This window comes from Sciurus vulgaris, assembly GCF_902686455.1.
Source record: "Sciurus vulgaris genome assembly, chromosome: 10".
NCBI classification, from domain to species: Eukaryota; Metazoa; Chordata; class Mammalia; order Rodentia; family Sciuridae; genus Sciurus; species Sciurus vulgaris.
In genome coordinates, this window is record NC_136470.1 from 127,889,902 (window position 1) to 127,906,004 (window position 16,103).

Below are 16,103 nucleotides of genomic sequence, written 5' to 3' on the forward strand. Positions count from 1 at the left end.
GTTGAATTTGCCCTGAGCTCTTCCCTAGTCATCTCTCTCCCCATCCCCCACAATAAAAGGATCCCCATATCAGGAAGTTGTTGATGGGATAAACCCAATCGGGAAACCCCTGGTACTTGGAGCTCCTGCCCCTCCAAGATATGAGAAGCTGAACTGGGCATGTCCAGGGTGAACCTGATCTGTGTTGATCAGCAGGTCGTGGCCAGAATCGGTGACACTGACCCATAGAAAGGAGCGTAGGGGCACGGGGAGCTCATTTTGTGCCCTGGCACCCCCACTCAGCCTTGTGTCCTCGGGTTTCTGTTTCCTATCTGCACATGGGCGATGCACACGCCCACCCTGCCCGGGTCAAGCGAGGATACCCAGGCCCACGTGGCCGCTGCCTCACGTGGCGCTCGGTGAATGGAAGCCTGAGGCAGTGCATGGTTGTGAGCAGTCATGAGTCCCTCATTCCTACAGGAGCAGAAAGAAGGTAGCAGGCTCTCTGGGCAGAGACTGCCAGGGGCTCCTACCCCTGGGGGGAAGGTGGCAGGAGACCAGCCTTCCACACCGCAGGCGACGTTTGCAGGTGAATTTACCACTTCCACAGCTGTCCTCTGGGACCTCAGTGGGTGGTAAAGCCTGCCCAAGGTGGAGGGCAGAGGCGGGGTACAACTCAGGCTGTTCTCCGTTGGTTTACTATTGAACACGGAGCCCACCAGGCTGGATCAGGAGCCAGAGCCACCCGGGCTTGACACTCTGGGATTGTGGTTCCTGGGCCTCAAGGGCTCACCCTCCTGTGGCCACAGGAGGAAAGCATGGTCAGATGAGGGTATGATCACTTTTTTCACAGGCAGGAATTTTAGGGTTTCATTCAGTTTTTTGTTTTTTGTTTTTTTTTTAATTTCCCTTTGCACAGTGATAATGTGGTCAGAGAACATTCCGATGGGTGGGTGGGGCCGCAGGAAGACCCCACCTCCACAGGCTCCAGGGTCCAGGACGAGGGAGGTCTCTGATTGACAGATGGGGCTGGTTAGTGTGGAGCACATCCTGACACAGCCCAGCCACCCCTGAAGGCCCTACCATGGGACACATTTCAGTGATTGATGTTCAGATTGATGGTTACTGTTAAAGACCAAGGTCATCTTAGCCAAATGGTCATCTAAAAAGTTTGAAGGTTTAAAGGTCAGAGGTCATCATGGAGTAAGCTGGCATCGTCTGGCTCATTGTCAATGCACAGCAATCATTCTCTCGATTTGTCTGAGGCATGTTGCGTCTCTAACATGCCTCGCTCCCTGTTGATGTCAGGTGAGCACTCCTCTTATCAGCTCAACAGGAGTTTTCTCTTGGGCTTATCTGAGGACCAGAACTTAGGACAGAGCGTGCAGTTGTCTCCAGCCAGGCATCGAACCTCCCTGTCAGGGATCAGGGCCAGCGGCCGGGTTTCAGTTGACAGACCTGGTTTTCCACGCTGGACACCTGTTGAGTGGTCGCCCCTGCTTTCTTTCCCAGGACTGGTGCTCTGTGACGAGATGAGACCATGAAGAGAAAATAGAACGAACAAGAATGCTTTTCCGCAGTCGCTTCCTGCTGCTGCTGGCCCTGGCTGCACTGCTGGCCTTCCTGAGTCTCAGCCTGCAGTTCTGTGAGTACAGCGGGCGGCACCTGGTTGCGGGAGGGCGAGGGGATCATTCCAGAATAGTGGGTCTGAGTCTGTAGGAAGCAAGGATGCCCCCGAGCCTTTGATTTTTTAATGAACAAATACGTTTAGAACAATGGGTCCTTTTATCACTGGTGCCCAGGGTGCATGATTGCAAGCAGGAATCCTAAATCACTCATCCATATTCTGGGGCTGTTCTTTTTATCATGAGGATCAAGAGTGCTCACTAGGTCCTGTGACACTTTTTCTACTTCTGTATGGACATTGAAACTCTCTGGTTATTCCCCAAATCGAGGCCCAGGGTGGAGACCCTGAGAGGCCCAACTTGACTCCTTGGGCGAACTCACACAGACCGGGGTGTTTGGCCTCAGGTTGGCTCCTGGAGGGTTGGGTGTCCCTTTTATCTTCAGTAAGACTTGGGGCTGGAGTTGTTTGGGGCGGTGAGGGGCCGTTAGGTCACTGGCCTCACACTCGGCCTCCTCGGCAGCGGGGGCTGTGTGTGGGCAATCATGCGACAAGATAAGACCTCGCTAGCGAGGCCAGGCCACTGACCTCCCCATCCCTCACCGGCATCCCTGTGTTCAGTCTGTGCCCCAAAACTGTAGCTCCCCCACAAGCAACTGGCCTTACGCACAGACCTGCCCTGCCACCTCCTTGACTGTGGCCCTGCGTGGTGGCCCTTCCTGGTGGTCTTCAGGTCTCCCCCATGGCCTGCCTGTCCTTGCTGTTCCCTATAAGTGCCAGCCTCCCCGTGTGCCCAGGTCCCTCTGTCCTCAGCAAGGGGTGCCCTTCCCTGTACCCCCACCTTGGGTACTTTCAGAGCTTGCCTCCTCTCCTTCTGGAACCTTCCTTGGGCTCTCAAGGGTTTAGTACTTCTGTGACATACATCCAAATGCCCTGAGCCTGTCCCTCCTGTCACTAACCAGGCAGTCTCAACATTCTCGTGTCATTTCCTTCTACAAAACTGTCTGTCCTTGGTAGCAGGGACCATGTCCTGTTTCCCTCTGTATCCCAGGAACCAGCTCTGCCGAGCACGTAGTAGGTGAACACTTTTTGAATAACTGAATCCACGCCTGCTCTGAAAGCCACTGTCCTGAACTGAAAGCTGAGCAAGAGCCTGTCCATGCTGGGGATTGTGCCATTGCCGTCACCCAACTGCTGTCTGTTCTGCCACTTCACTCCTAAGGACAAGAAGACCTGTCCTTTGGCACCTGTCACCACCCAGAATGTGTTCGTGGGGAGGTGGCATTTCTGTCTCAGTTTGAGTGGCAGAAAGAAGAGCTGGTGGCTCAGTAAGTGGGATGCGGTGTGCTCCCGCAGGCTGGCACCCAGAGCAGGGGGCTGCAAAGAGGAGCCGCCGAGCAAGCTGCCTGATTCACCTGCAGCGTGACTCTGTGCCAGGCGCACCTGGGGGCACATGGCAAGCTATTTCTAATAGTAAAGAAAATTTAAAATAACTTACTTCATCCTTCCAGAATTGGAAAGGAGGTCAAGAGAATGTGGGCACAAGAAGTTTAAAAATACTCCAGATGGTTAATGAGCTGCAAAATATGAATCCTTTCCAAAAAACGGTGGTTTGATTTTCAGTAGTTTAATTGTTTATAGTTTTTCATTAAAAATTTTCCACCCTTTGGTCAGAGAGATGGGATGTTACAATCAACCCAGAGTTTTACCCCGAGGCCCGGCAGGTTCTGAGAGGTGACTGTGGGTGACTTGTGTTCTCTGGCATGCGCTGGTCCTCACGTCACTGAATGGGCCTGTGTGTCTTGCTTATATAACTCTTCTGAAAGTACCTCTGTTTCAGGAGAGCCAATTTTCAGCCACACTTTTTTAAGGAAAATTTTTGCAGGGTAAATTAGCCTGGCTGGCTCTGAGTTCTTTATTCTGGGATACGTCGGAGTTCGGAAAGATATTAAGAAATGGACATTCTTGCTTCTCTTCTACTTCTAGGTAAAGTGTAACTGGAATTTCCTCATTTCTGTGGAAATGGAGTTCAGATGCTTCATTTATTTAATTGCTTTATTGCTTGCTTATTATTATGGTATAAGAAATTGCACTAATTCATAATATAAAGATTTTACTTGAGTAAGACTGTCTTTTTATTCTTACCCTAAAACTTATGAACTGTTTCTTTATAATTCCTGGGAAGCAGGACTCATTTTTGAATTTCATATTAGCCCATATAATAATCTTAAATAATATACTTGAGACCATCAACTCAAGCGTGGTCTTCTCATGCCTTAAGCAACCAGTATGGTTTTTGTTTTCTGAAATGATCATGTATTTTATTTCCTCTTGTTGGTAGTTTGCTTTTTCTGGTGTTTTGAAGCTGAAAAAGTTAAGACCCAGGTTACGATTCAGAAATTAGGTTGCTCAAATAAGTGCTTCTTCCTCTGGCTACGGAAGGAATGCGGTGAGCCCACATGCATTTATTAAGTGCTTATGTGTGTTTGACGTTGTGGGGGTGAGGTTAGCAGGGAAGGGATACAAAAAAGATTAAGCTACAGTTCATAGTCTCTTGAAATAGGTCCACTATATGCTAGCAGTCCTTAACAAAAAACAATTTGTTCTGTTTTCAAGTTCTTGATGTTACTGTAGTTAAAATTCATACAAGTAGAAAAATGACTTCTTAAATTGCCGGGCTCCTTCCTCACAGCAGGGAAAGACTGTCAGGATGTGAAGACTCATGAATCACGAGTTATGTTTCTGCTTCTTCTGCTCATTTGTAGGCTCCCACTTCCCTCCTCTGCCCCAGCATTTCCTTCGTGCTTATTTTGTGCTTGGTGCTCCATGTTCCACCTGGCATTCCCAAAATGGCAGTGTGGCAGGAGCCCTGGGTTGGAATCTCAGCTTCTCCACTAAGCATCTGGGTACCTTGTCTCCTTTCTGTAAAATGGAGTTAACGATGGCTGTTTGGAAAGGTCCGTGTGAGAACGAAGAATTTTGGAAAAACCCTTGGCTCATGGAAGCGGAGCCAACGTAAATCTTTTAAGCAAACCAGACTCCCATCATGATGCTCCATCATCAGAAACTAGGGCTGTCCATGTTCCAGGAGGCGGCCAGAGCTTCTGTCACTCCAGCCATGTGATGGAGCAGGAAGCTCTGGAAACGTGTCGTCCATTTATTTGTTTTAATGGGAGCACACTGGCTGTGATGGGGGTTGATCTGTAGGGAGCACATGGCACGTGTATCTGGGGCAGGGCCCCGACTGACCGGAGCAGGTTCAGAGGGAACCACCAGAGGTGGACTGGAGATTTGGATCCCAGGTGGGGAAAAGCCCAGGGTGTCTTCAAAGTCTGAAGCACCCACCCTGCAAGGAGTCAGACCTGTTCTGCGTGACCCAGCTGAACGTGGAGACAGGTTTCCCTTAAGCGTGAGGTAGATCTTCCTGAAGGGAGGGCCACACAGAGGTGGCCTGGGTGCTGTGTTCTCCGTCACTGGAGTCTGCAAGTTCCGAAGGGTCAATACAAGGCAGGTCATCTCTCAGGCCTGGTCCTGTTTCGAGCCCCTTTAAAGTCTGAGATTGTATGAGGTTTACTTTCCTTGTTGATTTCAGCGCCATGACTGTGGAGTATATGTGCCTTGTTCTCGAGCAACACCCCTGCCTCCTGGGCTGGCACTGAGCAACACCCCTGCCTCCTGGGCTGGCACTGAAGTGTCCCTCGGGGGCCACAGGGAGCTCTATGTCCACTGGGAGCATCAGGAGCAGACACTGGGAATGCCATACGCAGGGCGCTGGGGCAGGTAGCCAGGGGTGAGGGGAGGGGCACAGCTGGGTGGGAAGAGCGTCAACTCTGGAGCCAGAAGGCCCGGTTGAGACCCTGTCCCAATGTTCATCAGCCTCAGGAGTTCAGGTAAGGCGTTCACCCCCTTCATGCTTGATTTCCTCCTGTGCAAAGTGGGGTTCGTGATTGTTCCAGCTTCTGGTGTTGGTAAACTGGTGTTTATAAAACCCCGGCACAGCGCAATCACAATGTCTGTATTTGCCAAGTCAAGTGAATTAGACATCATCCGTGGCAGGGTGCTCTGGGAGGATGGAGGACAAGGACTCAGCGAGGTCTGGGGAGTCAGGTGGCATCTCCCCTCATCCTTAAGGAGGGTAGGAGTTGACCAAGGCCATGCTGGGTCCCCTGGCAGGGCAGAGTGGGAGAGCTTCCCCTGTGGGTAGCTGTGAAGCTGGCCAAGGGCTGGGACCCACCTCCCACCACCACCTGGTGTCCTGAAGGCTGCAGGGAGCCACTGTAGCAGGGAAGGCACCCTCCAGCTGGCAAATGGCCACAGTCTAGTTCTGTGTCTTCCAGAGCTGGGCTTCTGACCACCTGGATCAGAACTGCCTGAGGAGCTGATGTGAAGTGTCTGTTCCCTACAGAATCTTAATGGGAGGGGACCTGGGGAGCCCCACAATTAGCAAGCCCCCTGGGTGTGTCTCAAGTGCATGAGGACTCCCCAGAGAGAGCCGGCCTGAGGGAAGGCAGGTGAAGCCACCAGGTGGTTTCACTCTTGGGGTGGAAGGCAAGGGTGGCCTCCTTGGAGGTGCGGTCCCTGAAAGGAGGAGCAAGTCCACAAATGTCATGGTGTTGCTGCAGGGCTTTAAAGGTGACCGGGTGGCAGAGTGGGGCCAGGGTGACTGCTGTGACACAGAGCCCACCTCAGGGAGTCGGAGGAAGCCTTACTCATCCCTGGCTTCGTTCACCTGAATGTCTCCTCTCCATCTGGGAGAAGGTCTGCAGGAGGCCGAAAGAAATGCCCAGAACGTAGGTGAGACGGTCAGCCATGTGGAGCTGGCAGCTCCAGGGTCTAGACGGCAGGCCAAGGGAGAGGACACAAGGGATGGGCAGGAGAGGCTCAGGACACAGAGACGAGCAGGCGGGGCCCAGGCAGGGTGCCAACTGAGGCAGCAAGGAAGAGTAAGTCGGGGTGTCGGTGAGCGTCCTGGGCTCCTTGGAAGTTCCCGAGGGCCGAGAGGGGCCATGTCCCGCCTGGCTGGGTCTCAGGCCTGAGGCCTAGGAGAGACCCTGGCAGGAAGCGCTCCTTGGGAACTTTTTGTTCACTGTTCACAAAGCCCGGGCTGGGGAAGCCCGGGAAGCTGCTCCAGCCCAGTGGCCTGGGAGCGGTTTGGCTTGGCCCAGTCTGTGCTTTCAGATTTTTTAATTTATTTACCAGTTTCACATAAACTTGCAACCTCTCTTTAAAAAAACCAGTCTGTCCGGCAACCTGAGGCCCCCAGCTCTTGCAGGGACAATGGCGGATCTGGCAGCTAAGAAGGGCTGCCCACTTCCCCACAGTCCTGCCGGGGCCCTGTCAGCATGGGGCCTGGCCCCCTGTGGTGCCTACAGAGGCAGATCCAGAAAGGGCAGGGTCAGCTTTGTCCCAGAAAGAGGCAGCAGAGGAGAGGCCGAGGGTGAAACTCAGGGAGACAGGGACAGAGGCCACGAGGCGGGAGGCGGCCGCAGCCAGCTGGGGCCCAGTAGGCAGGAGGATGAGGGAGGCAGGTAACCTTCCGGAAGTTCTCAGGTGGACTCCTGAGTGAGAAAGTGTGTGTGTGTGTGTGTGTTCTCTAGCTCCTCTCTTACCCACAGAACCATACTTTTTCCTGTGGCCTTCAGCCCCATGCCCTGTCCCTTTCATACTGTGTTTTGAGTCTGATGTCCACTAGGAAAGAGAAGAACAACATTTGGTGGAACATTTGGTGGCCCTGCCACCCAGCTGGAAGGCTCTGTATCCTCTGCTCTTTATCCTGCGTATATTTTATTTTGTGAGGAAAGCACACGTGCCCCAGTGGTGTGTGTGAGTGCAGATCTGTGAAGACGTCCGCGTGTTTTCCTGGCAGTGTGGAGTGGCAGGTCCTCAGCGGGCCAGGGCCCTGGTGCGCAGCACACAGACTGAGGGCCCCTTACCCAAGATTCTTGGGACCCAGAAGTGTTTTGGATTTGGGGTTTGGGGATATACGTGTACATATGATGAGATATCTTGGGGATGGGAGCCACTTCTAAACCTGAAATTCACTCATGTTTCATGTACACCTCTTGCACACAGCCCAGAGGTAATTTCATACAGTGTTTTTAGCAATTTTGCGCGTGAAACAAAGTTTCCTGGTGTGGAGTTTCCTTCTTGTGGCATTATGTCTGCTCAGAAAGTTTCAGAGTTTGGAGCATTTTGAATTTGGATCTCCAGAGATGAGAGATGTTTGACCTGTACCCTAAAAAACCACAGTAATATCTCTCTCTCTCTCTCTCTCTCTCTCTCTCTCTCTCTCTCTCTCTCTCTCTCTCTCTCTCTGAGCCAAAAAGAAGGAAGAGTTGGAGAGGAGAGCTGTTTCTGACCTAAGAGTCCAGTCAGGTCTCACCCCATCCTTACCACCGAGGCCGAGTCTGCTAACTCCGTTCCCCTTGCTTCTTTTCATCAAGACGTCCTCTGGTTCTGGCTTCGCTTGTCTTCCCTTCCTCTCTCCCCTCCCCTCTCCCTCTGCCTTCTCTTTCAGCTTCTGATCCTAGAGCGAGGGGAGAGACACCTTTAAGATGTTCACTGCAGTGTCGTTTGTAGCAGGAGAAAGGGGCACAGTGGCCGACCTGTCCATGGGGAGTTCTCCCGCGGCTGTTACCCTGGGATTCCTTGGGCCCCTCGGTGTGGCCTTCAAGGTGTCTGGAGAGGGCAGAGTCTGGGGACACATGAGGCAGGTGCCAGGAGAGCGCTCTGGGACTGTCCTGCTGTCCTGGCCTCCTGGCTGGGGTGGCTGCAGCAGGCCTGGCAGGCCTCACCCCTCACCATGGGCCCCTCTCTGGTGGCCCTCTCTGCTCCAGCCTCACCTTGGTCTCCTCTTTTTCTCTGTCATTGGGGGGCTGGAACCCAACCTGAGCTCTGCCTCTCCCCAGCCCGAGGTAGCCATCAGGGAGGCGAAGCTGGTGTCCCCACAGACCTGTGGGCCCCACCCACCTGGCATCTCCCCTGTGACCCTTTACCCAGAAGGCAGCCCAGCCTGCCTTTGGGGACAGTTGGCATGCCAGCCTCAATGGCACGGACCTCTGAGACACAGGAATCTTACTTGCTCCCCTTGGAGGAATGAGGAGCCATTTCCTCGGGCCTCCGTGACTCTGTCACCTTTTGCACCAGATCAGGGACAGAAGCACACGTGTAACCCGCTCCCCCACCCCACCCCTGCAAGAACCCAGCCACACCCAGACACCAAAATATTCAGTGTGGGTTTCTCTGGGGGCAGGATTGTGGGCGATTTTGCTTTTCTTTTTATACCTTAGCGAGGAGCGACTATTTTAGGATGAACTCATGTTTAAATGAAGTGTCAAGATCCCTTTTTAGTTTGAAAAAGGAAAATTTTGCCGCATCACTTCTCAAGGGCCCACTGAAAGTAGAAACCTCTGTCCAAGTATGTTGCGTTCCTAGACCGAGCCCAGGGGCGTCTGTGTGGTCCCTCGCAGCTGCAGGGGTTCCTGGGACCCCAGAAATTAAATCCAAATGGCTGTGTATACAGTCTGCTTTCAGGGATGAGGATCAGTGGGTCTTATCAGCTTCTCAAAGGTGAGAGCAGGGGATTGGAACCCGACAGGTGAGTGGCAGTTCCTTTCCTGCTTCTTTCAAGCCCGTTCTCGACACCTGTCTTATTTCTAGTTTCCTCCATGATTTGGATTCTTTGGCATTTACATCATCTAATCCAATGACCTGTTCGGTGGAGGCCAGTTACCAGGGCATGCGAGGGGGGTGGGCTTTCCTGACCCCTCCGGGAGGCTACAACTAGGGCTCAAGCTCAGGCCACTGTGGGGACCCCTTCCCCAACTCTGGCAGTAGGTAGGCTTAGGTCCCAGTGACAGAAGTTGGGACAAGGAGCCAGGCAAGAAGAAGGGCTTGCAGGTAGCTGGGCAAGGAACTCCAGCTGGGTTGTACTTGGCCCCAGGGGCGAGATTGCAGGTGGTCCACTGGGCTCTTTGCTGCAATCACTTGCTGAAACCTTCCCCAATTTAGTTCGCCCCAAAGCAACACCAAGAATGGGGAAGAAGCCAGGACAGTGGCACAGGCCTGTAATCCCAGGTACTTGTGAGACTGAGGCTGGAGGATCACAGGTTTGAGGCCAACCTCAGCAACTTAGTGGACACCATCTTCAAAAAAATAAAGAAAGAAAGAAAGAATGGGAAAACAGAAAGGTTGGTGGTGTATCATGGCCCAAAGTGGACAGGTCAAAAAGCTAGCTGTGTACTCAACTGTCTTCGACTGATGGTGTAAAACCAAGCCCCTCCGAGGCTTCAGAGGTGAACTTGACTTTTCACACTTCACCTGGGTAAACGACTGCGCCCCCTGCGAGTGACGGGAGGCGGTAACTGGAGCGTGGTCTCTGTTGTGGTTCTGGTTTTCATCCTGCAATTACAGCGGACGTTTTTAGATTCAGTGCAGGTTGGAGGCGGGGTGGGCGTTTAAGATGATTTAGTGAGCTGAGGAGCACCGAGGGGATTGTGGGCGTCGACTGTTGGAACAAATCGTTATTCCTCGGCAGACCGACAAGGGGGAGAGAATTCCACGGCCTTTCGGATTGTTGGGAGGAGGAAACTGGGGGTGGAGGGGGCAGGACAGGGTGTGTGTTAGCTGGTAAGAAGGTGCTATCTCAGAAAAGCTGAATGTATTTAAGGGAGTCAGGGAAGCTGCCAAGATTGGGGTGCCTGGGAGGAGAAGGGAGACTGCTCATTGTGCTTCTCTGAAGGGCTTGGATGCAGGCTCCACACCCCTTCCTGATCCCAGGGTGAAGGGAGCACCTTTCAAGAGCCTGCAAGGAAACTGGGATAATGCACCTCAGGTGACGGATGTGGAGAGGGCATTCCTAGGTCCTTACCACATTGCACACAGGTGACCCCTCAGGACATCCTAGCATCCTAGCCTGAGGTAGGCATCATCGCCCTGTCTTACAGATGAAGGAATGAGGCAGAGAGAGGCAGAGGGACTTGCCCAAAGTCACACAGCTTGGAAGTCACAGCCAGAACTAGAACCCACGTGGCCCCAGCCCCAGGCACCTTGCCACGCTCAGAACCGTGGACACCCGGGCAGCAGGGACAGCTGAGAACTGAGTTCAGTCGAGTCCCAAGGGAGAGGCGATTGCAGGCCCCTAAGGAGGTGACCAGACTGGTCTCGAGATCCCAATAAGAGCAAGGGGTGCCCTGAGCCAGGAAGGTACCGAGCTGACAGTGGGACTGTCCTGGGCCCCACAGCTTCTTAGCTGGTGTGGTCAGTGGTGTGACTCAGGGGCAGCCGAGCCTGGAGACAAAGTTGAGCCAACTCTAGCCTGTCACATCCATATTCACGAGGACACCGAGGCCGCTGATGCTGAACTTGAATCTGCCAGGGGTCTTTCTGATGACAGGCACATCCCTCATGTTAGGGGCAGCTCTGCCAGCCCCCTGTCTGCTGCCGCCACACAGTGTCCAGCCTGTCCATCCCGTAAAGGGCCCTGTGGTGTAGCCGCTTAGAGTCAGCTCCCCGTCCCTGGACCGGTTAGCACGGCAAGGACAGGGTCCTGGAGGAGCTGCTTGACAGCCCCCACTCAGCCATGGGTTGGCGTAAGGGGAAGAGGAAGTGCTGTGTCCCCAGGAAGGAGGAGCTGACCCCCGCCCCCACCCCACGGTGCTTCACTCAGGTGGGTTTTGAGGCACCTGTGAGGAACTTGTGTGTAGCAGGCTGGAGCCAGTGGAAGACCAGGATGCAGGTAGGATTTCGTCCTCTGCTGTGGGCCAGGGCCTTAATATGGGGACCTGGATGGAGACCACAGGCACTGACTGGCACTCTGGAGCCAAGTCACCGACCCATCTTTGTGCAAGTCAAAGTGACTCCCAGAGAGTGGGCTGGCAGCAGGCACCTAGCTGGAGCACACGCGCTGCCCCTGTGGATCACTGAGGTCAGAGAGAGAGGGATTTAGGATAAAGAGAGAGGAATACTGAATCCTGAAGGAAACGCCCACAAGCCGTTGAGATGTGGAAAGCACAGTGGTCAATCGTGAGCGACCTGCCCTTGGCAGTTTGTGAGGGAGATACACAAGGTCAGGGGAGACGGTTGTGAAATTGTGCAGCTCCGCCCTGGATCCACCTCCAGTCCAGCCCCTGATACCGCCCTTCTACAAATATGGCACCCCCAGCCCAAGTCAGGGCCCCTCTCACTCTCGAGACAGCCCTCGCTCTCCCTTGCATGTGCGTCTGCCTCTCTCTATAAACTTCTGCCTGTGCCTTTCTCTGGCTCCTGCTGAAATTCTTTTCTGTCACATATGCCAAGAGACCTGCTGGTCCTGAGTTCCCCATCTCCTCTGGGAACTCCTCGGACCCTTCTCTGGAGACACAGCAGAGGTGACCTGAGGCTGGAAGTCCAGACAGGAGCCTGTAGCGAGGCCTACACTGGTCAGTTAGGATCTGGCCCTGACTCTGGCCCTTTTCTTCCTTCTATTCTGTGGGGACAATAATAGAATAAACAAAAATCGAAATAAGGAGATGGGCATTCAACAAAACATCTTCAGACAACTTCATGGTGTTGGCTACTGGACGATGTTTAACTGGGTCATTTTTTGCCTGAGGCAGTTTGTCATTGACCACTCATGGTGACTTCTCAACACTGCTTTACATCCAGATCTTCACTGACCCTTCCTGCTCCTCAAAACCAAGTGGTCTGTGCAGGAGGTGACGTGGCTGAGGAGACCCTTTCCCCAGAGGTATCAATGCTTCCTACTCTTTTTCTTATCATCAGTGGTGGAAGGCTGGACAGACAGGTGCATAGCTACCACGCTTGAGCAGTTAATGGGCCTGGGCTTGCAGACTGCAAGACCCTGTGTCCAAGGCCCACTGCCTAGCTGATGGGGACCTCTCCTTGAATCCAGGCCAAGCTGGACAAGTGGAGAGGGTCAGTTTGGCTTGTATCATCACAGCCACGGGAACATCTGCTGATGCTGCTCACAGAGGCACCCTCTGTGGATTTGGTACAGGAGGCAAGAGGGGACTACATGGAATGCGTCTGGCTCAGTGACGTTTGCTGGTTACTTCTGAGAGTAGGGCTAGGGAGATAGCTCAGCTGGTAGAGTGCTCGCCTTGCAAGCACAAGGCCCTGAGTTTGATCCCCAGTACTGCAAAAAAATAAAATAAAATAAGAACTTCTGGGAGCAAGTGGCCCCAAGCATGATGCCCCACAAATGAACGTTCTCTGCCAGTTGAGACCCCGTTGGCATCTTTATACATGCGCTTTGTAGATGTGAGACAGGGTGAAAGTGATCCTCAAGGGGCCTTCTGCTTAGGGATCACAGCGTGGAGAAAGCGTGTGCCCATTAGTGCAGAGTTATCGGTGGCTCTGCTGAGTCTGTTATTCACGTTGGCCATGCAGCACTGTGGCCCCAGGTTCTCGTTTAGATTCAAAAGGTCTCTTTTCCCTGGGTACACCTTGGGAGCTTGTCCTGCCCTCCGTTGGCTTGGCCACCCTCACCCCCAATACCCTGGCTCCATTTCCCTTGCCTGATGGCTTCTGAACTGCTGTCATCTGCTCAGGGTCACCAGAGTTTCTGATTGTCCCATGGGGCAGCTGGAGGAGCCAGGGATGTGGACATGGCCAACTGGGACAAGCAGCGTCAGAATCCCAGGTTCCAGACATACCATCTCTCCCCAGCCTCCAAGTCTGTCCCTCGGCCCCCTTTGTCCAGCAAAACAAGGCCAAGACCAGAGAGCTCACGTGGCAAGTGGCACAGAGCCAGCCTCCCGTCCACCTGGGACCAGCTCCTCCAGGCTCCTTCCCCGAGGAGGCTCCTCGTCCTCTGAGGGTGCTGCCTGTGCGTCATCCCTGGTTGGGCCAACTGGACCTGGCCTCCCAGGGCCCCGAGGTGTCTTAACCAGCTTGCTGCACAGCCCACCTTCCCCTCCTGTTCTCCTCGCCACCGGCGCACTTCAGCCATGCGGGCACGGCACGGGGGGCCTCCAGGAAGCCTGTCCTGGACCACCTCAAGGCTGCTCCCTCACCCTCCACGTTAGATACCAAAGCGATAGTTCTTCAGAAGCACAGAGCGCAGTTCCTGGCTCAAAGCAAGCTTTCAGTTCAGCCACCAGGTGACAGGGAGACAGACCCGATAAAGCCATGGCCTCAGCCCTCGGGATGTTGGGTCTGGTGGGTGACAAACTGGGACACCCTGATTACACATGCTGTGGTGTGTGAGCCTAACGGCAGCAGGAACTAGATAAGCTCATAGAAGTAGGATGTGGGAACGGCCTGGAGATCAAAGGTGGGCTTCCCAGAGGAGGTGACTCCCAGGATCAGTGGTGGGGTTGGTAGGATTAGGGTGGGGGTGCAGTTGCCAGCAAGTAGAGGAGTTGGGGAGGGGGCGGCTCCCAGTCCCTCAGTACAATGAGAACCAAATTGGGGGGCGAAGCAGAGATGGCACTGGGGAAACTTCTCGGGGCACCGCTACTCCCATGCCTCAGAACCCCCTGAGAATGCCTGGCATTTGAGGTCCCCTGGAAGGGCCCCATGTGGACTGGCGCCATGCCCTGGTGGCTGACTCAGGAGGCACGGATAGCGCAGGGTGATCTCAACAATCTGAACTAGTAGGTGAGGTCAGTGAGCCTAGATGCCAGAGGAAGCAGCCGGAAAGATCTTTCTGGATGGAAGGTCTCCTTCTAATCATTACTGGTCTTTACCTGTGGCTTCCAAACCACCACTGCCTCGAGTCACACATAGGTCATTTGGGCCCAGTCCCCATGGTTCCCAAGTGGCAACCCCAGTAGACCTCACCCACGTGCTTACAGAGAACCAGGGACACCCAGGAGCCCATGCCCCTCGGTCCGTGTCGTTCATCCGACAGGATCTGTACCTCACCCTGGCCCAGGAGCAGAGGGAATGCGCCACGTTCCATAGAGAGCAGAGGCAAGGACCGACGGGGGCGTGCCCACCGCAGGGGCCGGCCATTACGATGCCACCATGGGACGTCTGCTCTTCTGTAGTCCCTTGCTCTGGCACTGGCCGCGCAATAGTAAATGAGCCGCAGACGCCTGAGCTGGATTAGCCTTTCTAGCTCCTCCAGCTGTGGAAAGAAGGTGGCCCGAGGAGCAGCCAGAGTACTACTTCTGAGCTGGTGAAAACCCTGCAGCTTTCTGACTGTTGCTTTAGTAATGCAAGTAATACATGTCGGAAAAATGACAATAGCCAGACGCCGCAGTGCACGCCTGTTATCCCAGTGGCTCCAGAGGCTGAGGCAGAAGGATCACAAGTTCAAAGCCAGCCTCAGCAACTTAGCAAGGCCCCAAGCAACTCAGCCAGACCCTGTCTTTAAATTAAATATTAAAAAGGGCTGGGGAATGTGGCTCAGTGGTTTAGTGCCCCTGGGTTCAATCCCTGGTTAAAAATTCTAAATAATAATATCTATGTGTAAAACACATGAATGCGTGTTACATGTGCCTACCATAAATACATCTACATATGTGTGTGGCGGGTATGTACAAGTATAGACATTTATAGAAAAGCAGAAATGCTTTTCACACCCATTCCCAGCATTCCCCAGAGGAAGTCACTGCTGCGTGGGGATGGACATCCTTCTCTGCAAATGCCTGAGTATCCATACGTTTGGATAAAGCAAGATTTTTTGTTGTCGTTGTTTACACAAAGAGGATTATATCAATGCCCAGTGACTTGTCTCATTCAGTGCACTTAATTTGTCTTGGATTCTTTCCCCTGCCCCTTAGCTGGGGTAGAACATTGCGTAGTACAGATGCAGCATTCTGTCACGGTGGGTGTTTAGGCTAGTTCCCTTTCCTGTTAGTGCAGAAGCCCTGCAGTGAGTTTCTGTGGCCATACATCTTGGAACGTGGGAATTGGTACATGTGTCAAGTAGATTCCAAGGCAGTCGGGGCTCAGGCACACGTGCGGAGTGCCTTCAAAGGTGATTCTCGCTTCCACTCTCACCTGCAGAGTGTGCAAGCCCGGTTCCCCACGCCCTGGCTGATGCTGCCTCTTATCATCAAAACCTGACTTTCCAGTCTGATAGGAGAAAAATGATATCCCATTGATCTCGTGAATTACAAATAAGCTTGAGCATCTTTTAATTATTAGTACTACCAGGAATTGAACCCAGGGGTGCTTTACCACTAAGCTATATCCCCAGCCCTTATATTTTTATTTTTAGGACAGGATCTCACTAAGTTGCTTAGGGCCTCACTAAGTTGCTGAGGCTGACCTTGAACTTGCAGTCCTCCTGCCTCAGCCTCTAAGTCGCTGAAATTACAGGTGCCCCACCACACCTGGCACCTACTTTGGATAGTAATCATTTGTCTGTTACACGTGTTGCAAACATTTTCCTCTCAGTGTGTCATTCATCTTTCATCTTTGTTTATGACATATGTCTGCCAAAAGGAAGTTTTAAATATTTATGAAAAAGAAATTAGGGAATTTAAACTGATTTAGACAAGTAGCTGGTCTCTGCTTCAGCAATTGTGCAGATATATATATATATATA

General features: G+C 53.1%; 1 protein-coding gene across 6 annotated transcripts in view; it reads left to right on the plus strand.

Moving 5' to 3' along the window:
- Positions 1-16,103, plus strand: part of PXYLP1 (2-phosphoxylose phosphatase 1) — a 57,889-nt gene that overhangs the window by 23,706 nt on the left and 18,080 nt on the right. For 4 of the 6 annotated variants that reach the window (XM_079100384.1, XM_079100383.1, XM_079100381.1 and 1 more), the window contains one exon: positions 1,492-1,624. In XM_079100384.1, coding sequence (XP_078956510.1) covers positions 1,546-1,624 — 79 coding nt within the window. In that variant the 5' untranslated portion in view covers positions 1,492-1,545. Of the gene's footprint in view, positions 1-1,491; positions 1,625-3,309; positions 3,590-5,453; positions 5,494-16,103 lie in introns of those variants that run through there. The other 2 variants (XM_079100385.1, XM_079100386.1) reach the window with 2 other exon arrangements.